Raw genomic sequence first — 27,926 nt, 5'->3', positions numbered from 1 at the left:
ACTCTGTGCCTCCCCCTGACACACACACACACACACACACACACACACACACACACACACACACACTTACATTTACTCATTGCTTCTTGAATCCTACACCCTTCCTCTGTATTCAGTTTCCTTCTTCATCAAGTACACTGTGTATTTCTTTCAGTGTGAATGTGATTGGGAAACCTCCTTCTCAGTCTTTGTCTTAAAATGTCTTTATTTCCCCCTCAGTCTTGATTAATATTTTGGCTAGTGTGGTAGCTATTTTGATTGGCTCTCTTAAGCCACATCATAACCCTTCTTCTGTTTGGTGGGGTCTGAAACCTGAAAAATTACAGTTCCTTTGCTGCCAGGGCATGGCTGTGAATATCTTCTACCAATTAGATGCATGTACATGGGACCTGGAAAGTAAAAGGGAGGTGATGGTTTCCACTGAAAAGCAAATGTCTCCAGTGGCATAACTCCACACTCCATTGGGCTCCAGTTTCTGGGTGAGGCAGTTGTGGCAGAGGCACCAGCGGTTAACAGTAGCAGCAGTAGTTTTCTGATCTCCAGATTGTAAGAAAAACCTACAGATAAATTATTAAAATCAAAAAGAGAATTTAGCAAGGTTGCTGGATATAAAGTCAACCAAGAAAAGTGATTGTGTTTCTATATGTCCACAACATGAAATAAAAATACAATTTACAAAGAAAAAGTATGTTAAGAGTAGCCACTAAAAGAATAAAAAAAAAAAAAAAAAAAATACAATTTACCGGCCTTTCTTGCCTTCTGAGATGGCCCACACTCTGTCTGTGGAGTGTGTTTCTCTATAAATAAGTCCACTTCTTACCTGTCACTTTGTCTCTCACTGAATTCTTTCTGCGATGAGACATCAAGAACCTGAGCTTCATTAAGTCCTGAAACCAGGTGCTGACCCTTTATTCCCAACTTATAGCTAGTCCAACTCCCGCTCATCGTCAGCACCGCTGGGATGTCTTCTGTGCCATTTCTTTGCGAGAACTTTTTGGGCACTAACACCGGGTTGGGAGACTACCTTGGAACAGATAGCATCTAAAATCGTACTGAAACCCCCACCAGGTGGGAGAAGTTAACTCTATGCTGCCCACAAGCACGTAGACCCCAGACCGGTTGAACCAGAAGGCTGATGATGCTAACTCCCACTTACCTCCCCATCAACCAATCAGAAGAATGTCCACCAGCTGATCACGCCCTTCTCTTTGAACCATTACTGTAAAACTCCTCACTTCCCCCTCCAGGTTGGGACACACAGTTTTGAGGGCATGAGCCTGCTGTGGCCCCCTTTGCCTGGCAAAGCAATAAAGCTGTGCTTTTCTACTTCACCCAAAAAAACAAAAACAAACAACAACCAAATAAAACCAGTTTACCATAGCATCAGAATATCAAGGACTTAGGACTAAATCTAATGAAAGATGTGCAAGCTGTTTATGCAGAAAATGATAAAATGCTATTGAGAGAATTGAAGAAGACATAAACAAATGGTGAGATATTTGTAGTTTGGAAAACTCAATACTGTAAAAATGTTAATTCTCCCCAAATCTACAAATTCAATGCAGTATCAATCAAAATCCCTATTATGTTCATTTTTTCTTTAAGAAAATAGTAAGCTGAGTCTAAAATTTATACACAAATGCAAAAGGTCAAGTATAGCTAAGACAGTCTTAAAAAGAACAAGGTGGGAAAATTGTTCTTCCAGTTATCAAGATGCATTTGAAAGCTGAGTATGACATTGACATAGGAGAGATAAGTAGAGCAATGAAACAGAATCCAGAGCCCAGAAAGAAACCCACATGTATATGGGCATTTGATTTGTGACAAAGGTGACAGTGCAGTTTAGTGGGGAAAGGACAGTCTTTTCAGTAGACAGTGCTGGAACAACAGAGTATATCCATGCGGGGGAGTGGAAACAAGTATGATGCTAATTTCACATCACAGAAACAATTCCAGGCGAATATAAACTGAAATAATGAAAGTAAACTAAAAAAGCCTTTAGTAGATAGTAGTATACGGTAATGCTTGTATGACCTCAAGTTGAAAAAATATTCATTTGGGCACACATCCACAAAAAAAACACTCACCATAAAGGACATGGCAGGACTTCCCTGGTGGCGCAGTGGTTAAGAATCCGCCTGCCAATGCAGGGGACACGGGTTCGAGCCCTGGTCCAGGAAGATCCTACATGCCGCGGAGCAACTAAGCCCGTGCGCCACAACTACTGAGCCTGCGCTCTAGAGCCTGCGAGCCACAACTACTGAGCCCAAGTACCACAACTACTGAAGCCCGGGGGCCTAGAGCCCGTGCTCTGCAACAAGAGAAGCCACTGCAATGAGAAGCCCACGCACCACAACAAAGAGTAGCCCCCACTCACCACAACTAGAGAAAGCCCGTGCCCAGCAACAAAGACCCAACGCAGCCAAAAATAAATACATAAATAAATAAATTTTAAAAAAGAAAAAGAACCAAAGGGAAACTTCTAGACATGAAAAAAATGTAACTATTGAAATGAAAACTCAATAGATCCTCTTCCTCTTCCTTTTCTTCTTCTTCCCCTCCTAAACAATTCATGCAAAAGCCATGGGGGTGGGGCTCAACATCTGCTCATTGGGTAGGTACGGGCGGAAGCCACAGAAAGTCAGAGTTGGGTGAGGAGGGAGTTGTGAGGATAAGTACACTTGACACTTAACTGCCCATGGCAGTTATTATTATTGTCGTTATTATAGTTGTTACAAAGGAAATGTTGAGAGATGGCAGAGCAACCACCAGTCACATCCTCGGCTTCACCTCTGATTCCAGCTGCATCTGAGGCCTCACCCACTTTGTGCTGACAGCTTTCTTGCTTTAACTATACAATACATATCACTCCTTTTCTGCCCTGGGGCTTTCCAGTGCCCTGGGTGAGACGCCAATGGAAGTGCACTTGGAATGCCCACATGCACAGCCTAGAAGTGGGAGATGCATCACCTCCTGGGGCAGCCCTTAGTGGGGGATGGAAGCTGATGGGTAAATGCTTCTCACTGTCAGTCCTCAAGTGGACAATTCTGAGAGACATTTTTTCACTCCGCAGACAGTTCCAGTGGGGTCAAGCGCCAGTTGCCCACAGCAATGCCCAGCTCAACCTTATACCTCGTTCTGGCTTTTCCTCCAGTCCCTCACACCTGTTCCCTAGTGTCCCTTCTGTTCCACACAAGGCCTTTTCTCAGGCTCTGCTTTCCAGGCTAGCTCAGGATAAGACTATCAGAAGGCCCTAGAAAGCAGCCCTGGGAAACGGAATTCCTCCCAGGATGGATGGCAATAAGGACTCTGTTGCCAGTGGTAAGGGGAGTGGAGATAATCCTTACATGCCATACCTTCACAATTACTAAGACTTTCCCCTGCAGCGGGGAAGGGAGCAGAGGTAGATAATGAAGCACTAGGTTATGCAATAGTTCTAGCATTTGAAAGGCATGAGGCAATAGTAATTATATGGATTGTGGAGTTGGTTGGCTTCTACTAACTGCTTTAGAAGCTTTGCAAGAGAAAATGAGAGGCTGTCAATTCGGGGCATGCTGTGAAACCCAGGGGCATTCTGGACTTTGAGACCTCAGGTCTTAATAGGGGACTTCCCTGGTGGTCCAGTGGGTAAGACTCCACACTCCCAATGCAGGGGGCCTGGGCTCGATCACTGGTTGGGGAACTAGATCCTGCGTGCATGCCACAACGAAGAAGCAACTAAGACCCAGTGCAGCCTGCATACATACAGACATACATACATACATAAAAAAATAAGGTCTTAATAGGATCAAATCCAGTTACTGGTATGCTTATTAATTTGCTAGCCCCTCCCCACCCCTTTCCTTCTCTATTTCACTCTCCCTGGGCCCTCATATAAACAACCTGCACCAAGTCCTTGCCTCAGGCTCTGCTTCATGATTAAGACATGAAGAAGCTAACGGTGGCCAAGTCACTAAGTTTATAACCTCAAAGACTTAATGATTTCTAAGGGGAGCAGCCAATTAGTATGACTCAAGCTAAGCATGATCATACTATGAATAGCTAGTCATTTTTTTAGTTCTTACTTTGTGCCCAGCCCTGTTCCAAACCTTTTACATCCATTACCTGAGTTAATTCTCACAGCAGCTCCATGATGTAGGTATTATTTCTCTCTCTCCCCCTCCTCTCCCCCACCCTCTCAAATGAGGAAACTGAAGCCCAGGGAGTTTATGTAACTTACCCAGAGTCACACAATTAGCACAGGACTGAACCTGGATTCAGCTCAGTCTGACTCCACAGCCCCCACACTCTTAGCCTCTGTGATATACCGATTTCTTCCAAATAACAATATCAACAGAGAAAGGGGGGAAATTATGTTCATGAATGCTGCTTTAGGCAACAAAATCCTCAAATTCATCTGGACCTGTGTGCACAGTATCCCTTCCCACCCTGAAGATGCATTCCCACAGCCAGTGCTGCTGCTGTTCTTTGCTGGGATTTAAGTCCCAGTTCAACCACTTACCAAGCTAGGGATGACCCTGTGAAATTACCCCATTTAAGCCTAAATTTCCTTACCTGTAAAAGCAAGTTAATAATACTGGCCTTGTAGGTGTTCCACAGATTTAGTGTCTAATAGCTAATAGCTATGATTTTTCTAGTCAGAGGTCCATTGTTGGGAACAGAGAAAAAGAACAGAGCAGAAGAATTTTGGTCAAGTTATTTTGTTTGTCTGGAACCCAAGAAATGCCTCTTGGCTTTATTGGACTTGACTTATAACTCCTAGGATAAGAGATTCAAACCAGAAATAATTTTGTCCCCTGAAGTGGGCTGAATGGTGGCTCCCCAAAAAGATAAGTCCTAACTCCTGGAACCCGTGAATATCACCTTATTTGGAAAAAGGGTCTTTGCAGATGTAATTAATAAGTTAAGGATCTCAAGATGAGGTCAACCTGGATTGACCTAAATCTGCTGAGCAGTGTCTTTATAAGAGAAAGGCAGAGGGAGAGAAGGCCACGTGAAGATGAGGCAGAGATTGGAGAGGTGCTGCCACAAGCCAAGAAACACCAGGAGCCACCAGAAACTGGAAGCGGCAAGTGAGACTTCTCCCCCAGAGCCTTTGGTGGGAGCGCAGCCCTGCTGACACCTTGACTTTGGATTTCTGACCTCTGGAACTGTAAGAAAATACATTTCTATTGTTTTAAGCCACCAGTTTGTGGTAATTTGTTACAGCAGTCCTGGGAAACTAACCTACTTCTCTCTTCTCGCCCAAGTCAACTCTGCGCTGTTCTCTTGACAGAGAGCTGCTGGGAAATGCAGCACATAAAGGCATGCCTTTGACACGACCTAAATCTTGATGACTGAGAAAGTCCATGGAAATCAATATAAATAATTTTGCAGGCTTCCAAAAGCTGAGAGCAAATTTTAATGGCAATGGATAATAAATGTGTACTTGTTGAGTAATCTTGCCTTCCTCCAATGGTGACTTCAGGTGCCATTTTCTTCAGACACCTTTCCAAGGTCACCAGTTTTTGTTTTAGAATTTAGACATGGCTTTTGCTTTGTGTGTCTGCTTCTGAACCTTTAATGGGCATGGGGATGGGTAGATGATCGTTGTAATGCTTCCAGGATGCACTTATGAAGAGCACGGTGGTTGAACAATTATTCTTTATTAAGTGGTGTGGTCATGGGGGAAATGATCCATGCCTAAAAATAGCAAAAGCATTTAAAAACTGTCACTAGTCAGGATCCTATCTGACAAACCTGTTGTCTGATGACAGGATTGGATGTACCTGAAAGGGCCAAAGGAATAGTGTTTAAACATGAAAAACAGTGAGTCACTTTAGGTAACCAGGTGAAACCTTTTTAAGTGTCAGTCAAGTTTGCTTTTTCTTTATGTAAATCAGCTTTATAAAAAGCATCTTACCCTGAGATGTAGTTTCTATCTTTAAATCTTAGAAGATGAGTTCAGAATAGACATATCCAGTTTTACAATCATTACAGGTTTCTATAATATAAAAGAGAAAATAATTCAGTAAACTTAGGATATATATCCATAGAAGCTCTTTAAAAATTCTATTTTAATAGCTGGGTGGCCTGACAGAACCAAGTATTAACTGGTTTTTTTTTTCCTGGACTATATTAAATGATTTATTCTTGAAAATTTTTTAGAAGTGCACCTGCATCCTTCTCTCTGGATTTTTTATATGATATTCTCCCCACCACATCCTTCTCTCCTCCCCATCTACCCATCTCCTGATGAAATTTGTTAGGAGCCGTGGTACTGATTGCTATTGGTTTCCTAGGGTATGCATGTTGCCCCCATTCATCCCATCCTTGGGTTCCTAAAGCCTGGGAGTATGGTGACCTCACAGAGACTACTGTCCCATTTCGATAGCATCCCTTATCCAAACTGTGGCTCACCCTGATCTCTCGGTGCCACCTCCTGGAACATGGGGGTGGCATAATGTATCTCCTGAGAGTATTCAGTCCCTGGGTAAAAGACAAGAAACAGAGTTATTGGGCCTATAATCCTAATCTCTGATCACTTGAGGGCAGTGGCTTGCCAGCTACCCTCACAATGTCATGTTACCTCTGGACTTTGCAGAGAGTACTTACCATCTCGGGCTTTGGAAACACATTGCCTTGGTTCTAAGCCTGGCACAAATTTCTCATCTGTACAATGGGAATGATATAAATTGGGAGTTAGTGGTGTTTGTACCAGACAGGGCGGGTAAATTGCTTAGCACTGTGCCTGGCACATGACTGGCCCTCAGTCAATGTTGGCTGGGATTGTTCTCATTGTTGGCCAAGGTCCTGGGTCTATTTACTATAAAGCAGCAAATGATGCCAGCTTTAAGAGGTGATCATCAAAGAGATTGGAACACAGTGTAGATCATTCTGAACTGATAGAAAAAAATCTCCAAGATACGTCATTAAGTGAAAAAATCAAGGTGTAGAATGACATATCTATGACATGCTACCATTGCTACCATTTATTTAGATGCTAACATACACATAAAATATCTGTGGAAGGATTTTAAAAACTGGTTATTGCCCCTGGAAAGTGGGATAGGGTGTCGGGATGGGAGGGAGACACTATACTCTGCTTCTGCAATTTTTTACACATGTGTCTGTACGACCTTAAAAATTTTTTAAAGACAAAAACCCCAAACCAACCAAAATCGCCAACAAAGTTCTCTTACCTGCTTGATTTTTACAGATATTTGCATATGTTCCATCTTCCATGGGTGTATTTCCATAGACTCTGGGTGCATTATCTTTCATAGCTTTTCCTATATAAATTGGTGCAGAATCATTAAATTAAACTACTTCAGCCACAGGAGAGGAATTCCCCAGAGTTCTGAAAGAATGACCTGCTCCAGTGGCCTAAACTGTTGTCTATTAAAGGAAAACCATAGACTCAGCAAGGAGTCCATAGCATCTTCTTCTCTAAGGCAGGAACCCTTCTGATTTATTTTCTTGGCTCTGCAAATAACATCCTTTGCCTATCAGATTATGCTTGAGATGGCCAGAGACACCTTTTCTTTCCTTCGTTGAAAAGAATAGGCTGTAAAAAGCTTTGTAATATCTGCAAGAGATAGTAAATTACCCAGCTGAGTTCCATTTAGTCCTGGCCAGTACTCAAGAATATTAATTCCACTTTTGTAAGACCCTACGCTTTTTGTAGGAAGAGGAGACATGTTTTTTAAAAGTATGAGATGCAATAAATTTAAGAGGATTGAAATCATATCAAGCATCCTTTCTGATCACAACAGTATGAGACTAGAAATCACCTACAAGAAAAAAACTGCAAAAAACACAAACACATGGAGGATAAACAATATGCTACTAAACAACCAATGAGTCACTGAAGAAATTAATGAGGAAATAAAAATACCTGGAGACAAATGAAAATGGAAGCACAACCATCCAAAATCTAAGGGACCCAGCAAAAGCAGTTCTAAGAGAGAAGTTTATTGCAGTACAATCCTAGCTCAGGAAACAAGAAAAATCATAAATATACAACCTAACTTTACACCTAAAGGAAATAGAAAAAGAAGAAAAGTTAGTAGAAGGAAAGAAGATCAGAGCAGGAATAAGTGAAATAGAGACTAAAAGAAAACAATAGAAAAGATTGATGAAACTAAGAACTGGTTCTATGAAAAGCCAAACAAAATTGATACACCTTTAGCTAGGTTCATCAAGAAAATAGAGAGCTCAAATAAATAAAATCAGAAATGAAAGAAGTTAAAACTGACACCACAGAAATACAAAGGGCTATAAGAGATTACTACAAACAATTATACACCAATAAATTAGAAAGCCTAGAAGAAATGGATAAATTCCTAAAATGTACAATCTCCTAAGACTCAATCAGGAAGAAATAGAAAATATGAAGAGACCAATTACCATTCAATATGAAATTGAATCAGTAATCAAAAAACTCCCAACAAACAAAAGTCCCAGACCAGATGGCTTCACAGGTGAATTCTACAAAATGTTGAAGAGGAAGGAACACTTTCAAACTCATTCTATGAGGCCAGTATCACCCTGATATCAAAACCAGACAAAGACACCAGAGAAAAAGAAAATTACAGGCCAATATAACTGATGAACATAGATGCAAAAATCCTCAACAAAATATTAGCAAACCAAATTCAACAATATATTGAAAGGATCATACACCATGATCAAGTGAGATTTATCCCAGAGATACAAGGATGTTTCAATATCCGCAAATCAACGTGATACACCACATTAACAAATTGCATAACAATTATATGATCATCTCAATAGATGCAGAAAAAGGTTTTGACAAAATTCAACATCAATTTATGGTAAAAACTGTCAACAAAGTAGGTATAGAGGGAACATACCTCAACATAATAAAGACCATATATAACAAGCCCCCGGCTAACATTATACTCAGTAATGAAAAGCTGAAAGCATTTCCTCTAAGATCAGGAACAACACAAGGATGCTCACTCTTGCCACTTTTATTGAAAATAGTATTGGTAGTCCTAGCCATAGCAATCAGACAAGAAGAAGAAAAAAAGGAATCCAAATTGGAAAGAAAAAAGTAAAACTCACTGTTTGCAGATGACATGATACTATATATAGAAAATCCTAAAGATGCCACCAAAGAATTAGAACTATTAGAACGAATAAATGAATTCAGTAAAGTTTCAGGATACAAAATTAATATACAGAAATCAGTTGCATTTCTATACACCAAAAATGAACTATCTGAAAGAGAAATTAAGAAAACAATCCTATTTGTAATTGCACCAAAAAGAATAAAATACCTAGGAATAAATCTAACCAAGGAGGTAAAAGACCTGTACTTGGAAAACTATAAGACACTGATGAAAGAAATTGAAGACAACACAAACAAATGGAAAGATATACCATGCTCACAGATTGGAAGAATTAATATTGTAAATGACTGTACTCCCCAAGGCAATCTACAGGTTCAGTGCAATCCCTGTCAAATTAACAATGGGATTTTTCACAGAATTAGGACAAATAATTCTAACATTTGCATGGAAACACAAAAGACCTCAAATAGCCAAAACAACCCTGAGAAAGAACAAAGCTGGAGGTATCATGCTCTCTAATTTCAAACTGTACTACAGAGGTACAATAATCAAAGCAGTATGGGACTGGCACAAAAAACAGACACATAGATCAATGAAACAGACTAGAGTGCCCAGAAATGAATCCATGCTTATATGGTCAATTAATTTACAACAAAGGAGGTAAGAATATACAATTGGGAACAACAACACAGTAAATGGCATCGGGAAAACTGGACAGCCACATGCAAAAGAATCAACTGGCCCACTTTCTCACACCATCTACAAAAATAAACTCAAAATGGATTAAAGACCTAAATGTAAGATCTGAAACCATAAAACACCCAGAAGAAAACATAGGTTGTATGCTCTTTGACATTGCTCTTAGCAATATTTTTTTTGGCTCTGTCTCCTCAGGCAAGGGAAGCAAAAGCAAAAATAAACAAATGGGACTACATCAGACTTGCACAGTGAAGGAGATTATCAACAAAAAAGAAAGGCAGCCTACTGAATGGGAGAAGATATTTGCAAATGATATGTCTGATAAGGGGTTAATATCCAAAATGTACAAAGAACTCATACAACTCAACATCAAAAAACCAAACCCAATTTAAAAACAGGCAGGGACTTCCCTGGTGGTCCAGTGGGTAAGACTGTGCTCCCAATGCAGGGGGCCTGGGTTCGATCCCTGATGGGGAACTAGATCCTGCATGCATGCCGCAACTAAGAGTTCGCATGCCACAACTAAGAGCCCGCATGCTGCAACTAAAAGATCCTGCATGCCGCAACTAAGACCTGCTGTGGCCAAAAACAAACAAATAAATAAATAAATATTTTTAAAAAAATTACCCCATTAAAAAAAATAAAAAGTAAAAACAGGCTGAGGAACTGTATAGACATTTTCCAAAGAGGACATACAGATGGCCAACAGGCACATGAAAAGATGCTCAACATCACTAAATCATCAGGGAAATGCAAATGAAAACCACAATGAGATATCACCTCACACCGGTCAGAATGGCTACCATCAAAAAGATAACTAACAAGTGTTGGCAAGGATGCGGAGTAAAGGAAACCCTCATGCACTGTTGGTGGGAATGTAAATTGCTGCAGCCAATATGGAAAACAGTATGGAGGTTTCTCAAAAAATTAAAAATATGATCCAGCAATTCCACTTCTCGATATTTTTCTGAAGAAAACAAAACACTAATTTTAAAAGATATATGCACCCCTGTATTCATTACAGCATTATTTACAACAAACAGCCAAGCAATCTAAGTGTCTGTTGATGAATGGATAAAGAAGATGTGGTATGTGGTACACACACATGCACACACTCACACACACACAATGGAATATTACTCAGCCATAATGAAGAATGAAATCTTGCCACTTGTGACAACATAGATGTACCTAGAGGGTATTATGCTAAGTGAAATGAGTCAGAGAAAGACAAATACCGTATGATTTCACTTATTTGTGGAATCTGGAAAACAAAACAAGTGAACAAACATAACAAAAAACAGACACATAGATACAGAGAACAAACAGGTGGTTGCCACAGAGGTGGGGGGTGAATGAAATAAGTGGGAGAGATTAAGAAGTACAAACTTCAAGTTACAAAATAAATGTCAGGGACTTCCCTGGTGGTGCAGTGGTTAAGACTCTGTGCTCCCAATTCAGGGGGCCCGGGTTTGATCCCTGGTCAGGGAACTAGATCCCACATGCATGCCACAACTACGAGTTTGCATGCCACAACTAAGGAGCCCATGTGCCGCAACTAAGGAGCCCAGGTACCACAACTAAGGAGTCCACCTGCTGCAATTAAGACCCAGTGCAACCAAAATAAATAAATATATACAAAATAAATGAGTCACAGGGATGAAATGTACAGCATGGGAAATATAGTCAATAATATTGTAATAGCTTTGTAACGAGACTTATCATGGTGGTCATTTTGTAATGTATAGAAATTCGAAGCACTCTGTTGTGCACCTGAAACTAACATAGTGTTGTAGGTTAATTATACTTCAATTTTAAAAATGCTTTACATTACAAAAAACAAAAATTTTTTAATGTATGAGATGTATACATTTTGACATCTGTTTTCAAGTTTCCTGTCAACTGAGTCCTGGATTTCCGTGAATTAGAACTTTAGAGATGGAAGAAGGCCAAAAGCCTAACATGTATCACTTAGTTCTCTCCCCAGGTCTGACAGTATCTCCCATGGCCCCATTTTACAGGTCAGAACGCTGAGGCTCAGGCAGGTGAAGGAGCCCACTCAATGCCCCGAAGCTCACTGGCAGGTGTCGGTCCTGAGACACAAACTGTCTTTTGTGTAAATCTCAATCTTCCTCCGTAGTCGTGTGCCAAATGAAAAGGCCACTTTGAAATCTTAACTAGAGGTCATAAGACGTGAATTATGAAAAGTAGTAAATGGGGTTTAATGCAGTGCTTAAGGTGGGGCAGAGAGAATGAGGCTCTTTTTTGTCTTCATGTACTGAGCTTCCTCCGAGTGGCAGACCCAGTGAGGACACTGACAACTACAAAGCAAAGCTCTGGCAGTCTGAACCCACTACATCATTTGCAGGCCTTGTGCAAAATGAAAATGCGGGGCCTCTTGTTTAAAAATTATTGAGATTTGTACACCCACGTTCAAAGCAGCACTACTCACAATAGCCAAAAGGTAGAAGCAATACAAGAGTTCATTGATGGGTGAATGGATAAACAAAGTGTTTGTGTGTGTGTATGTACACATATGTGCGTGTGTGTGTGTGTGTGTGTATATATATATATATATATATATATATATATATATATATATATATATATAAATGGAATATTATTCAGCTTTTAAAATGAAGGAAAAAAATTTTTTTGGCCGCACCGCATGGCTTGTGGGATCTTAGTTCCCTGACCACAGATCAAACCCGTGCTCCCTGCAGTGGAAGCCTGGAGTTTTAACCCCTGAACCTCCAGGGAAGTCCTGAAATGAAGGAAATTCTGACAGGTATACAACAGGGATGAACCTTGAGGACATTGTGCTAAATGAAATAAGCCAGTTACAAAAGGACAAATACTGTATGATTCCATTTATATGCGATTTCTAAAGTAGTCAAATTCATAGACAGAAAGTAGAATGGTGTTTGCCAGGGGCTGGGAGGAGAGAGAAATGAATGGGGAGTTACTGTTTAATGGGTACAGAGTTTCAGTTTTGCAAGATGAAAAAGTGGATGGCTGGTGTTGGTTGCACAGGAATGTGAATGTACTTAATGCCACTGAGTGTATACTTAACAATGGCCAACAGGGTAAATTTTATTGTTAAGCATATTTTACCACAATTTAAAAATAATATTAAAAAAAATTTTTAATGTATTACAAATTTCAAGACAGTGACAGCGGAGCATTAAACTGTCTCCTTAGCACGGGGCCCTGTGTGACTGCACAGGTCACACACCCACAAGCAGTCTAAATAGGGAAGTCTTTACCAGAGAAAAGAGAACTGTGCTACATGTGAACCGTTCAGGAAGTCCTTCATTACCTTCTCCTTTTGCATCTTTTCCTTCTCTTCTCATTTTCTTCACATCCCATTTCTGATTCCCCTTTCCCTTCCTCCTTGCCCTCACCCTGCTGTCTGTATCCAAAACCCAGGGAAAACAATGGCAAAGCTCCTAAGGAACTTACTTGCTTTGTACTTTGGTAGCATCCAAAATGCCAGAATTAGGATTATTACTATTAGCACCAGAAGCAGAAACCCCAGAAGCAGTAGCTGCAGGCAGAAAGGACAGCTCTCTCCTCCTGGAAGAAGACAGCATTCACTGGTCACTGCACAGCCTTCTTTTCCAATGATATTGAATTGTGAAATGTTCTGGAAAGGGTGATCACGACTGTCTCCCAGGTTAACCAATGTACCCGGCACCCTGAGTCCCTGCCCTGCAACTTGAGAGTTAACTTGTTAGTGAAGTTCTTAAGGTTCATACCAAGTCCATCTTCCACAAGGGGTCATATACAAGGAAGAAAAAGCAGCACAGCATTTAACAGACAGATGTTGGCTACGTTGTTAGGGTCATAAGCCTGAGAACAGCCTGGCCATTTATTGGGCAAAGGCTTTAGTCATGTCTGCATGATTTGTGTCACCCAAATACCTACCACTTATTGAGTGTTAATTATATGCAGTCATCGTGTTAAGCACTTTACATGCATTACCTTATTTTTCTCATTGGTCTTACTCCCATTTTACAATTAAGTAGAGTAAGACTCAGAGAGGTTAAGTGACTTTCCTAAAGTCACACAGCTAGTGAATTGAAGGCTGGATTTGTAGGCAAAAGCCTGACTCTGGAGCCTGACTCCAACAGCTTGCTTCACTTGTTAGAACTTACTGAACACCCAGGTGTGGGCTCTGATCTTCTGAGGATGAGGCCACATGAGGTGTTCAATGCCCAATTGTGCCTGCTACCTTTGCTAACCTAATTTTTGTTCTGTCCTCCTACCTCAACCAATGTCCCTTCATAAAGCCAGATTTAAATCTAAAATTCTCAGACTCCTCAGAGTTCTGCACTGGAACACGACAGTACAGGGAGAGCCAGCCCCAGCCCTAGCCTGGCCCCCTTTCCACCCAGGCTCTGACCTGCACCCTAAGGAGCCTGACATGCACGTGGACACCCCCAGCCTGCATGGCCAAATGCCATCCCCCGACTCCCCACAAACAGCTCCCTTGGTGTGGGTCCAGGAATGTTCACATCCTTACCGTGATCCACCCTTGGGAGGATGAGCTGGGAAGGAGACTTGTGCAGGCCCTGGAAGGTGGGTTCTGATCTGATTGGGTAGGGAATTCAGGTCTAGGAACCTAGAGTAAGGTATAGAAAAGTGGGGATATAGGGTCTAGGCGGACAAATCCCCATGGCTTATGGGAAGCTTATGGGAAGGCACATGGCTAAGAAGCACCAGAGCAGTGCCTTCCAAAACACAAGGTTGGGACAGGAGCCATTCTTGCCTCAAGGAAAGGGTGGCACTGGAAGTCTAGACTCACCAAGCATTAAACAGCCAAGCAGGTGGGTACAGGTGTTGGAAGTGAATTTAAAAAATGATTTTAAAAAAGCAAAAGAAAATCAAGAGACCCAGCAGCTTCAAGAAAGATGCAAATTCTAATGCGACTGCTTAGAACCTGAGCAGTGAAAAGTCAAGACAGGAAGCAGGGTCAAGTTAGGAAGTCTTACTATGGATACAAGGTCCCTTCCTGCCCCAGTTTCCAGGCTTTTCTTTGGTTCCTTTATGGCAGAAAGCAACCCCATCAGAACGTGTGGACCCTACAGAAGGAAAATCATTTGGAAGCAGGTGGGCAAAGTGGGAAATGGGTGGGCAGAGGAGTAGCTGGTTTCTGGAAGTAAATCCAGATCCTGTTGAAAGAGTTCAGGTCGCCTTTACCTGTTGAGGGTATGGTGATGAGTTGACTGTATTTTGCATGGTCAGGCAATCTGTTTTTAGCTTCACACCTATACTCTTTCCCTTCTCCAGTGTTATTCTTGGTTAAGTTAAATTCAGCAGACTCCCTTACATTCTTGGAGATAGCTGGTGATATGGCCATGTTTTTTTCAAAGAAAGTATAATTGATGGGCAGAGAGCCATTGAATGAGATGCAGCGTAGCATTATGTATCTGTCTGTTTTTGTTTGAACAACACTGATGTTCAGCACTGGTGCAGTCACTGGATCTAGAAAAATAAAAGTGCACGTTAAACAGATAAGCAGATTGGGTTCACTCACTCAGTCCACAAACATGGATGGGAGCCCTACTCCATTCCCAGCTGTTAACCCAAAGATGAATGACACTCCTCTTGAGAAGTCAAGTTGCTCACAAGAAGCTCCATCAGGAAAGATCAGTGGGTATGTGGTTAACCCCATGCCTTGTGGCATGAACCAGGTTCCGAGAAAGCCAGAGGGTGGAGGACGTCTCTCTGCTTTGAGGAATCAGAGCGCAAACTTGCCTTTCATCAGCATTCACAATTTGTTTGTGGCAGATAGTATAATTTTGTCAAAGATCCAGCTCCAAGTATGTAGTTGAGAGGTGCTTTTATTCCCAATCATTGTAAGATTGCAGTGGGGTTTTTTTTAATCAAAGAAATCTAAAAATATCATCTTTTCTAACTGTATTGTCATTTATAGAATTCAGCTGTACAGTTATCTTTCACTTCCTCCCGAAAGAAGGAAGTAACCCTGATAAATAGAGTCAAGGGAAATTCTTGACCAGAAATGAGTGGGTCTGGTAGGCTCTGTAAGATCATACCCTATATAATAAATTATGTAGCTGGATAGTGGGAGAATCCAGCTATATAATTTATTATATAATTCATTAATAAAACAGTATTATAGGGAAAGAAAGATAACTGTTGAGTATCCATCATGTGTCGGGGTCACTACCCACATTATCTTGTTTCACTTCACAACAGTACTACAAGGTGGACAGCATCATGCCCATTGCACAGTTGAGGCAACTGTGATTCAGGGGCCACAGAGCTAGTAAATGGCAGAGCCAGGGCCAACCCCCAAGCATGTGCCTTTGTTTTTAATAACATTGTGCCAATTTAACAATTTGGCACAGAAACAATGAAATATGTTTCATTGTTTAAGTCAAATCAAAGAAAATAATTTAGAGTCTTCTTGCTCCGTCCCTCCCCTGAGCAGGAATCCCTGTGGCAGCATCCTTGACAGAATGGCACCCAGTGATGGTGGCCTCAAAGAGCAACTTTGTTTGGGAATAGCATCAATAGGATGTTTTTCCTATGGAACTGAAATCTACCTCCTGTAATTTTCAGGAAGGAGGAATTGAAACATTCATGAAGAAGCAGAGAGCATGGACTTCTGTCTGAGATAAGATGATTCAAACTAGAAGTACACTTCCCTGAGAGTTTGTAAATGGACTGGTAAAGTGTATCACAGCATCACAGTGATCAAGGGAAGGGAGTGGTGACTCTTCAATAAATTAGTCATATTTTTTAAATTAAAGGAGTCCTTTAATGGGACTTCCCTGGTGGCGCATTGGTTAAGAATCCGCCTGCCAATGCAGGGGACATGGGTTTGAGCCCTGGTCCAGGAAGATCCCACATGCCACGGAGCAACTAAGCCCGTGCGCCACAACTACTGAGACTGTGCTCTACAGCCCACAAGCCACGACTACTGAGCCTGCGTGCCACAACTACTGAAGCCCGCACGCCACAACTACTGAAGCCTGTGTGCTCTAGGGCCAGCGTGCTGCAACTACTGAAGCCCACATGCCTAGAGCCCGTGCTCTGCAACAAGAGAAGCCACAGCAATGAGAAGCCTGCACGCTGCAACAAAGACCCAGTGCAGCCGAAAATCAATCAATCAATCAATCAGTCAAGGGGTCCTTTAAGGCTCATTCAGTTGCCACCTTCCCCAGAAAACATTTCCTTAGTCCTCCAGGCAGAACTTCTCCCTCCTCCTCTGCCTCCTGTAGCACTTGGTCCCATCCTCTTAATACTTTTCTACCTCTTATTACATGATCCACTTGGATGTCTCCTGGTCACCTCAAACATAACCTGTTTGAAACTGAACTCTAGTTAATGAATCAATTGGTAGGTAGATAAACATATGTTAAAATCCTGTTCTTTTTTAAAATGTTTTTATTCATTCAATCATTCATTTGTTTTCATTGTGCTAAGAACAGTTAACATGAGATCTACCTTCTTAACAAATGTTTAAGTGCACAGAACAGCACTGTTAACTATAGTCACAGTGTTGTACAGCAGGGTCTCTAGAACGCACTCATCTTGCATAACCAAAACTTTATACCCATTCAACAACGACTTCCATTTTTGCCCATCTCCGTGGATGACACCACTCCTTGTCAGCTGATCACACTTGACATCTGGAAGTCATTCTTTTTTTTTTTTAATTTTTAAATTTTTGGCTGTGTTGGGTCTTTGTTGCTGAGCACAGGCTTTCTCTAGTCGCGGTGAGTGGGGGCTACTCTTCGTTGCGGTGCGCGGGCTTCTCATTGCGGTGGCTTCTCTTGTTGTGGAGCATGGGCTCTAGGCCTGCGGGCTCAGTAGTTGTGGCTCGCGGGCTCTAGAGCGCAGGCTCAGTAGTTGTGGCACATGGGCTTAGTTGCTCCGTGGCATGTGGGATCTTCCCGGACCAGGGCTCGAACCCATGTCCCCTGCATTGGCAGGCGGATTCTTAACCACTGCGCCACCAGGGAAGTCCTGGAAGTCATTCTTGATTCCTTCCTCACCTGTACTACCTGTGATTCCAGATCTAATCAATCAGCAAGTCCTGTTGTTTATTTCTCCAAAATATATTTTGAATCCATCCACTTCTCTCCATCTCCACCATTGTTTGTCTCCTGGATGACGGCAAAAGCCTCCCAACCGATCCCCAACCTCTACCCTTGCCCTGCCCCACCCAGGATGAATTAACATTGAAGGTGATAAATTGGGCCTGATAAATAGGCCTGACTTGGCTCCCCCTCCCTTTCCAGTCTCACCTGGGGTCACGCTCCCCTCATCAGACCTCCAGCCATACCAGTGTCCTATTAGGTCCTTCCCAACAGCCAAGTTCTTTCCTAAGTTGGAGCCCCCGGCACAGGTTATTGTCCCTTGACTAGAGCCTTTTTTCCCTGTCTCTTCACGTAGCTAACCCCTCCTCATCCTTCAGGGCTCTTCTTAAATGCCGTCCTTGTAGAAAGGCCTTCCCTAACTACCCTATCTAAGGAGGTCACTCCCCCATCCCTGACCTTTCTCCATCACTGTGCCAGTTTCTTTTTCTTTATAACAATCCACACAGTTTGTGATTATGAATTGATTTGTTGGGGTACTTGGGTTTTATGCCTCCCCAAATAGACTGTAAGCTCCACCAAGGCAAGAACTAATATATATCCAGGGCTCGGCACATCGGGGATATCATTAAATATTTGATGAGTGAATCAGTGATTCATGAATTTGTGTTCACGGCTCACATCCCTTACTGGGTTGGGGACAAGATCATGTCTTAGGCATCATCGAAACCCTGGCAGCATCCAACACAATTACTTACATGGGGTCGGCATTCAGTAGGTATTTATTAATCTGACCTAAATGAAGATGATACAGGTTTTTATAATCTATTTAAAAAGTTCTACAGGATGGTGTAATTACTGTAACACATTGCAAGAAACTTGTGCATTTGCTCTGAAGGCAGGATGTGGGAAGATTGTATACATATCTGTGGGATGGAAGCTCAGGAAATGAAGACTTGGGGTTTTTTAAATCAATTGATTTCAGGCTTCAGCCTTGCAGAGGAAGCTAGTGGTACACAGGTTCCCTGATGCCTATTCTGTTGCTCTTTCTGCAAAACCAGGCTGCCCAGTCCAGCAGGAATCTGACCACCAGAGAATATTATCAGCCAGGGTACTGCCCTCACATTATCCACTACATCCCAGACCACGTTTGCATGGTCTTCTTCTTTTTACATTTCATTTACAGTTATGGCTTCCATTGAGTTTGTGTTCAAATTTGTCCTAAGATGGTTGGCTCTAATCCAGAGCCCACAGCATCCCTTCAAGTCTTACACAGAAATTTGCATCTGTAACATGTCTCAGGGAAAGTATCCACCGCTATCATTAGATTGTTAAAATGGTTATAACCTAAAAAGCTGAGAACCGTTGACCTAGAGCAGAGGCGTCCAATGGAACTTTCTGTGATGATGGAAATGTTCTGTGTCTGTGCTGTCTAATACAGCAGCCACCCACATCTGTGGCTCTTGAGCACTTGAAATGTGACTAATGAGACTGAGGAAATGAATTTTTTAATTTCAGGTAATTTTAATTAACTTGAATTTAAACTTAAATAAAACGTGTGGCTAGTGGCTACCATACTGGAGAGCACAGACCCAGAGAATCACTCAAAGATTCAATCAGTAAGTCAGGGCTCCTCTGTTTGGAAGACTCCAGGTACATGTATTACCTGGAAACACTCTCTCCCTCTCCCAGGAGTCCACTATCAAGGTCACCTTCATGGATGAGGCCATTAATGCTAGGTTGTGAAAGGCTTGGGGTGGGAAGATGGGAGAGAAAAATATAAAAGTAATAAAATGTGGCTGGGGAGTTCCCTGGTGGCCTAATGGTTAGGATCCCGGGCTTTCACTGCCGTGGCCCAGGTTCAATCCCCGGTCGGGGAACTGAGATCCTGCACGCTGCGTGTCGTGGCCAAAAAAATGTGGTTGGGCAGGAAGAGTGGAGGCTGATGGCCATTGCAAAGGGAAGAAGGTGGGAAAAGCCTGGGGCTCTGGAGACCCTTGCCACAGGGTCCAACATTGATTCTAAGACTTCTTATTTGAATCTTAAGAGAAAAAGTCTTTTTTTTACCTACACAGTGAGAATCCTAGAGTAAAGCATCTAGAAAAGATCTCAACAACTTTTCAAATTGTTGATGTAAGACTTTTTGTCTTGGGCCATCAGCATATTATCTGAAACAGCCAAAAGTATTTGGAGAGAAAGTGAAATGGAATTATTAAGAAAAAAGATCTCAGTGACATACTTGCCAGGCTCTTGAGGGAGTGTTAACAAGCAGAACAGAGAGCCCATCCTAGAACAGGAAAGAATCCCTCCAAATCACAGGGCCTCCGAGTAACAAGCACTCTACTTACCGACAAATGTGAAGTTGAACTCACGACTGTATTTTGAACAGTTAGAAACTTGGGCTTTGCATTTGTAGGGGCCCAAGTCACGGGCTTCTGAGATTGTTAGGTTAAAAGTTATGGGTCCATTCTGGATGCTCAGGCATTTCTCACCCCGAAACAAAAAATAGGTGATCCGCAGTGATTTGTACTGGTTGAAACAAGATAGAGATACATTCTGACCCCTCATGACTGCATCCGTTTGTGAGTTCAAATTTGGAGAAGGAAATTCTGGAAAGCAAAATAACACAAGAGAAAGTCCTTGTTAACATCCATCAATAATAACTCAGTGGTTGTCTATCCACATTTCGTGGGTCAAGGTGGTGGAGACCCTCAGTTCCTGGTGAACTTTCCAAAGGTAGGGGACATTTCTTGCCTGCACAGCCAGGCTGGACAGTGTGTGAGGAAGCCTCAGTGCCTACAGAGGCCTCTCCCAGTGAGAGACGGGTAGCCTTACCAAGCTCTTCTGTGCTGGCTAGGAACTGACTGGTCACCAGTACCAGACAAGGCCACTCTGTGACCATATTAGAGCAAGACAAAGACAAGATGACTCCATAATCATGTCTGAACACAGATGAAGACACGAACATGGTCCAAAACACAAAAATGGCCAAGTATCCCTCTAAACTTAACAATATGATTGACTGCTGCTTCTTTATCAGTCAGAGCTTTTGCCTTGCACTGCTCTTCTTATCTTTTAGATAAGAATTATTAAGATTCCTAACCATATCATTATTTCCACTTCCTAAAAGAATCCAATTCATAGTAAAGCCTGCTGCCTTGAATCTTCCTCCAAGTTACCTAACGCAAATCTTACCGTAAGATGCCCTCTTGCTTACTCCATGGTATGCATTTTCTCTTAAAACTCAACTTGGTTCAACTACACGTGTGTCCCTGGTGATCTTTGGCTGGAGGACATTAATAGTTTGTATCTCTAAAAGATAAGGACTCTGGTAAAAATAACAATACCATTATCACACCTAAAAATTAACAATATTTTAAAAATATCATCAGATATCTAGTTAGTGTTCTAATTCCCCCAATTGTCTGATTTTTCTTTTAGGATCCATAATGGTCTATTGTAGTTAGTTGCTATGTTTCTTATGACTATTTTCATCTGTAGACCTTTCTGTCTCTTTTCTTTCCCCCTGCACTTTATTTGTTTTTGTTTTTTTAAAATAAATTTATTTATTTTATTTTATTTTTGGCTGCATTGGATCTTTGTTGCTGCATGCGGGCTTTCTCTAGTTGCGGCGAGCAGGGCTACTCTTCGTTGTGGTGCACGGGCTTCTCATTGTGGTGGCTTCTCTTGTTGTGGAGCATGGGCTCTAGGCGCACGGGCTTCAGTAGTTGTGCATGGGCTCAGTAGTTGTGGCTCACGGGCTCTAGAGCGCAGGCTCAGTAGTTGTGCACGGGCCTAGCTGCTCCGTGGCATGTGGGATCTTCCCGGACCAGGGCTCGAACCCCTGTCCCCTGCATTGGCAGGCAGATTCTTAACCACTGCACCACCAGGGAAGCCCTTTATTTGTTGAAGATAGCAAGTTGTTTGCTCTGAAGTGTTTTCCATGGTCTGGATTTCATTAATTACATTCCCATGCTGTCCTTTCCATATTCTTCTGTCTCCTGTCAGAGGCTTGATGAAAATCAGATTAGCTTTTATTTAGCAAGAATGCAGCATAGGGGGTAGGGTGTACTTCCATTAGGAGACACAGAATGTCTGGCTATCTCTCTTTTTGTTTGTTAGCAGACTTTGACAATAATTACCCAGAAAGCATTATTTCATTAGAGGTTGCAAAATGGTGATATACCAATTCTGTTTTTCCTTCTTCATTTATCATCTGTAATTATCTGAAGAGAAACACCCTTGTCAACTCTTTGGTTACACTGAGGTACAGTTTGCATAGAAAAGGGAGGATAGGGGACCCTGGTGGTCCAGTGGTTAAGACTCTGTGCTTCCAATGCAGGGGGTATGTGTTCGATCCCTGGTCAGGGAACTAAGCTCCCACATCCCACGGCCAAAAAGAAGAAAAAAGAAAAGGGAGGATAAATGCTTGGTTCTCTTCTGTTACTGACCAATTTTGAAAATAATGAGTTGGTTTCCTAGCACCTTGTAACAGTGAGATATTTCCCTTTATTGTTATTATTTTTTGCTTAAGAATCATTATGAACTCATAGATTTAAATGTATTTGATGTGTCTCAACCCACAACCCATTACAATTATTTTATTCTTATTGTCTCTTTTTTCTTTGGGCTATAGGGAGCATCTCCAAACTGCCTTCTGGATCTTTTTGCCACAATCCCAGTAGTCTCTGATTGCTTGTGTGTTTGAATTTTATTATTTAAAAATGCCAAGGGAAGAAATAACCCTCATCAGAAAATCTGATGTTAAAAAAATAAAAGATTGTAAAAGAATTAAGAGGAATATAAGGGACTTCCCTGGTGGCACAGTGGTTAAGAATCCGCCTGCGAATGCAGGGGACACGGGTTCGAGCCCTGGTCCGGGAAGATCCCACATGCCGTGGAGCAACTAAGGCCGTGCGCCACAACTACTTAGCCTGCGCTCTAGAGCCCGCGAGCCTGTGCGCCTAGAGCCTGTGCTCCACAACAGTAGAAACCTCCGCAATGAGAAGCCCGCACACCTCAACGAAGAGTAGCCCCCGCTCGCCGCAACTAGAGAAAGCCCGCGCGCAGCAATAAAGACCCAGCTCTGCCCAAAATAAATAAATTAATTAATTAATTTTAATTTTATTTATTTTTTTTAACAGGAGAAAAGCATACACATTTAATGTAAGTTCACATTAAAAAGCATACACGTTGTTTAATGTAAGTTTGGGGTGACGCCGGAGCCCTTGTAAGGAAATGAAGACCCAGAGAAGAGGCAAAACCTGAATGCTTTTTGTGCTGGGTCGGACGAAGCGGCAATGTGGAAAGGTAACTAGAGTCCGTGGGAGGCTGAAGGAGGAGAAAAAATGCTTTAATAAGGTCTGCTTGTGCAGAATTCTCTCGGGCTGGACTTCCCATCCTGAGGATAAGATCATCCATGTGGGGTGATTCCCTGGTTGCAGAGAGAAAGGGGAGGGCAGGTGCCCTCTTGCCCTGCTGCTTCGTGAGGGTTGTTGGCTGGAGGTGATCGTGGCCAGAGTGCATCTTTCAGGGTGTGTCCCACCGCCTTCCATTCCCCCCAACACCCCCCACCAGGAAGAGTCACAGCTGTGAACTGCTCCATGCCTCACTGAACCAATTTCTCAGCCCTGAGAATAGGTCAGTTTTGTTAAGCAGCTGTGTCTTATTTTAGGAGGCGGTGTTGGGGGTGGTGTCCTGCCAAAGTGAGGCCTTTGTACGGGCAAAGCCATCAGCATTTAATGGGAGGTACTTATGTAGAAACAAAGGAAAAGCCAACTGTCCAGCCTGGTCTGAGTCCAGAGGGTGGTCAGCTGGGGGTACTTCCAGGAGGGTGGTCTCCGTGCCTCCCTGGTTGGGGGAGGGGCAAGGGTAGGTGGTGGCAGTTCTGCTGCTCTGTCTGGGCCGCAATTGGAATGTGGCCGTGGCGTCGGGTGAACTCTGAGCAGCCCCCACCCCGGCATCACCGAGGTTGTCCACATGTAATCTGTGTGATTTCTCTGAAGTTTATACTAAGTCGTCAAGCTTCAGCTTGTAGGGAAGTTTTCATTTTTCGTGATTCCAAGTCAGAAGGGTAGGAGAGAAATTGGAAATGTTAACTGCTGACAAGGAGACGTGGCCATTCGACACCCCACAGGGTGTGCTGTACTTTTACTGAAACAGAGTCCTCCCCCTACAATCACCCTGTTCTTAATAGAGATAATTGAAGATTAATTTGTTTGCAAAATCAGTCTGGTCTCATTAAACTTGGCCTGATTATTGATATCAGTGCAGCAAGAGTAGATTGAACATGTAGGTCTTTTAAGGCTGCTTTGCTGGAACTTTTATAAGGAATTCCAGATTAGACTTTTAATAGCCTCTTGAGGCTAAGAAGCCAAGTCAGCAACTTGTCACCAGACTGTACCTTCAGTACCCATGAATTTGGGTGAATGCCTCTCTTCTTAATGTCCCCAAGACATCCTGAGAACCCTGGACCTGCTAAGAAGTGACTTTTACTCACTTGTGAGTAAAAAAAAAAAAAACAAAAAAACAAAGAGGAATATAGGGAAATGTTTTTATATCACCTGCTTGGAAAAAGTCTTCCAAGTAAGACACACGAAATAGGAGCCATAAAGAAAAGACTGAAAAAAATAACTATCCTAAAACTTTAAACTCCTTTATGGCAAAATTAAGAGAAGTAAAAGGCTAGAAGAAGATACTTAAAACATAAATGAAAGCATAGTATTCTTTTTATATACATAAACCGACAGCAAATAAATAAGAAAAAGACAATCAAATAAATGGGCAAATAATCTGAATAGGTAATTCCCAAAAGAAGAAATAGTGCTGGGGCTGAGGGATGGCTTGGGTGGAGGAGGGGTTTAGACCCCTCAAAAATGCCAAAACCTCCCTCCTTCTCCTTGATCAGGACAATTAATATTTTCTCAGCCTTATGTAAGCTCAGCTTCAAGATGAGACCTTGCCTTTCTTTCCAACCAGATAGCCATCCCTAAATGTCCTTTGTATGGATGCACTAGAGCTTTCACAGTCAACAAACATGAAAAAGAATCTCAAGTTTATGAGTGATGAGGCAACCACGAATTAAAACAACATGGAGGGCTTCCCTGGTAGCGCAGTGGTTAAGAATCTGCCTGCCAGTGCAAGGGGCACGGGTTCAAGCCTTGGCCCAGGAATATCCCACATGCTGTGGAGCAACTAAGCCCGTGCACCACAACTACTGAACCTGCGCTCTAGAGCCCACAAGCCGCAACTACTGAGCCCACGTGCCACAACTACTGAAACCCACACGCCTAGAGCCCATGCTCCACAACAAGAGAAGCCACGACAATGAGAAGCCCACACACCTCAAGGAAGAGTAGCCCCCGCTCACCGCAACTAGAGAAAGCTCGCACACAGCAACGAAGACCCAACACAGCCAAAAATAAATAAATTAATTAATTTTTTTAAAAACAACATGGAGATATTATTTTGTACTCATCAGAGTGACACAGATTAAAAAACTGATTGTATCCACTGTTTGAGAGTGTGGGAAATTCATACTTACGCATGTGCGTGGTCAGTGTTGGTGACCATGCACCAGTTCAGCATGTGGGGAGAGCAACTTAGCAGTATCTGTACCAATTCAAATGGACATGCCCTTGGACCCAGCCATTTCACTTCTAGGATTTTATCCTACATGAGCTCTCACACACTCATGTGTCCACAAAGCATGTTGTGTACAATGATGTTTACTGCAGTATTGTTTCTATTACAAAGAAAAAAAAAATGGAACAACCAGTAAGGGGATGATGGTTCAATGAATTATGGCCGTGGGACTTCCCTGGTGGCGCAGTGGCTAAGACTCCGCACTCCCAGTGCAGGGGGCCCGGGTTTGATCCCTGCTCAGGGAACTAGATCACATGCATGCCGCAACTAAGAGTTCGCATGCCACAACTGAGGAACCCACAAGCTGCAACTAAGACCCGGTGCAACCTAATTAATTAATTACTTTAAAAGATATTAAAAATTATTTTTAAAAAATGAATTATGGCTGAGTCCTATTATGAATTGCCATGCAGCTGTTGAAAAGAAAGGAACTAAATCTACATCTTCCTCTTAGAAAGATGTCTGGGATATATTGTTAATTTTAAAAAGGACAGGTCACAGAAGAGTTTGTTTACTATGATATTGAAACAAAAAGGACTGTTAATAGTGGTTGCTTCTGGAAGTGGAGAGGGGAGAGGGATTGAGGGGATATAACAGAACTTTCACATTTTATAGTATAGTAACAACAACGACCTGAGCTAGCATTTATTGAAGGTTCCTCATACACTCGGCTCTGTGCTGAGGGACATGACTTGTCTCAGTCCTCACAACAACCCTCCCAGGGAAGTGCTTTTATTCTCCCCACTTCACAGAGGATAGAAATTAAGCTTTAAGTGGTTTCCTCGTGCGCGCAGGCTGCCAGCTGGAAAACGGTAGAACCAGGGTTAGGACCACAACAGCCTAGCTCTATGGTGATAAACTGCCTCCCAGGATATATTTTTAGTGTTGCTTGACTTATTTTACAACAATTATGTGTTGATTTTTCTAATTAAAAAACAACAACAGAGAAAGAAGGAACCATTTCATTGTAAAAAAAAAAAAAAAAACTCAATATTTTGTCTCTGAGTCTCAGGAAAGATTCTCCAACTCCCTTGCTAAAATCACTTCATTTTAAACAGTAGGTCATGGAAACGACTCTCCCCTTTGGTTGTTCATCAGAAAGCACTGAAAAACCTGTTCATGAATGCACATGATTTAAAGCTGACAGTCTCACCGTTTCGGTGAAAACAGCTTTAGTACAAGAGAGAAGTAAATGAAACTTACCATTTGTTTTTCTCATTCTTTCACAATCCAGTGCAGCCTTTTGAACTGAAAGAGAGAAAAGGAACATGAGAATACTCTTTTTCCACATGTTGTTTTGGTTTGGAGATTCAAGCTTCAAAATGGTAAGTGAGCCTTATACTTGACAGCAGGAAAAATGCCCCCAAAGAACAGTCTGTTCAAATGGCCCCCACGTTCTCCTAAATGAAATCGGGGAGGAGGGCATAGGAGGCTTGGTGGCCCCCGTGGTTGGTGAGTCACATAGAGAACGTCCTCCTTTTTAACCAAATTAGAGAAATGAGAGTTGCATGGACAAGCCTGACATAAGATGACTGGTTGATGTGACCCTGTGCTCCTCTGTGAGCTCTTGTAGGCAGAGAGAGATGTGACAGGTTGCTTTTAATTCAGGCTGGCAGGGAAGCTGGACAGTGGGAAAAAGAAAAAGTATTGTCTTTATGCAAACCCACCCAATTGTCTCTTTCTAGATACGACCTGTGTCCAAAGGAGTTTAGTGGAAGTTTGGTTTAGTCTTGGGAAGCAATATTGACTGTGTAGAGAGACACAGAGAAACATGGCAGCAGAAATGCCTGATTGTGTTAAATGCTGGCTTCTAGGCCCCACTCCAGGCTTACTGGGGATGAAACCTGGGACTCTGAATTTTCACAAGGGCCCAAGTGGTCTCAGAGTCTCTAAATTACAACCCTGAAGTGGCTAGTGATTCACTTCTACCCAATCCAGAATTCTCCTGAGTCTGCGAAATGGATGCAGAAGTGGATGCATATTTTGCGGTCGCCAGCCTGAAGTGGAGAGTGGGAAGGGGTGAGGGGTTCCCGAGTGGTGGGAGCTGTGATCAGGCTGGGCCACTTGGGTTACTGGTTCTTTTTTTTTTTTTTCAATTATTATTTTTAAATGTTTTGACCGCTCTGCGCGGCTTGTGGGATCTTTGTTCCCCCGACCAGGGATTGAACCCAGGCCTCCGCAGTGAAAGTGAGGAGTCCTAACCACTGGACCACCAGGGAATCCTGGGTTACTGGTTCTTGTTACCACTGAGGGTTGGCCCTGTAGGTCTCTTGCATTCCTGTGGACAGGTGTCCTCTCTGTGGGGGACACAGAGGTGCAGGTTCTTTCAGATCATCCAACCTCCAGTATTAACTCACTCCCAGTGCTCCTTTCTCGGGCTCCCCAGGTCCAGCCCGTGGTGGTCAGTCATTCCCAACCTCACACCTGGCCACCACTG

General features: G+C 42.4%; 2 protein-coding genes across 7 annotated transcripts in view; one reads left to right on the top strand and one right to left on the bottom strand.

The window, feature by feature from the left end:
* The window catches only part of POLG2 (DNA polymerase gamma 2, accessory subunit), a 78,638-nt gene that overhangs the window by 20,347 nt on the left and 30,365 nt on the right, over positions 1-27,926 (top strand). For 2 of the 6 annotated variants that reach the window (XR_003622772.2, XR_003622771.2), the window contains exons 10-11: positions 22,990-23,155; positions 26,724-26,814. Coding sequence is in view for 3 of the 6 variants with exons in the window: in XM_057536201.1 (XP_057392184.1) it covers positions 3,074-3,257 (184 nt within the window). In the remaining 3 variants the exon portion in view is untranslated. Of the gene's footprint in view, positions 1-3,073; positions 5,432-16,364; positions 16,405-22,989; positions 23,156-26,723; positions 26,815-27,926 lie in introns of those variants that run through there. The other 4 variants (XR_009006322.1, XM_007175739.3, XM_057536201.1 and 1 more) reach the window with 4 other exon arrangements.
* Positions 398-26,806, bottom strand: MILR1 (mast cell immunoglobulin like receptor 1). The gene is made up of 9 exons (XM_028164919.2): positions 26,693-26,806; positions 20,194-20,454; positions 14,979-15,263; positions 13,239-13,352; positions 7,182-7,271; positions 6,595-6,651; positions 6,400-6,468; positions 5,903-5,983; positions 398-557 (listed from the first exon to the last, which is right to left on the bottom strand). The coding sequence occupies exons 1-8, from the start codon at positions 26,778-26,780 to the stop codon at positions 5,931-5,933; spliced, it is 1,017 nt and encodes a 338-aa protein (XP_028020720.2). The 5' UTR covers positions 26,781-26,806; the 3' UTR covers positions 398-557; positions 5,903-5,930.

This window comes from Balaenoptera acutorostrata, chromosome 20, assembly GCF_949987535.1.
Source record: "Balaenoptera acutorostrata chromosome 20, mBalAcu1.1, whole genome shotgun sequence".
Classification (NCBI taxonomy): domain Eukaryota; kingdom Metazoa; phylum Chordata; class Mammalia; order Artiodactyla; family Balaenopteridae; genus Balaenoptera; species Balaenoptera acutorostrata.
This window is presented reverse-complemented; position numbering and strand designations above follow the sequence as displayed.

Coding starts and splice junctions, on each gene's coding strand:
- MILR1 (XM_028164919.2), bottom strand. CDS start 26,780: ATGTGGAAAAAGAGTATTCTCATGTTCCTTTTCTCTCTTTCAGTTCAA. Junction 20,455..26,692: donor AAGAATGAGAAAAACAAATG/GTAAGTTTCATT, acceptor TTTGCTTTCCAG/AATTTCCTTCTCCAAATTTG. Junction 15,264..20,193: donor GTTCAACTTCACATTTGTCG/GTAAGTAGAGTG, acceptor TTATTTTTCTAG/ATCCAGTGACTGCACCAGTG.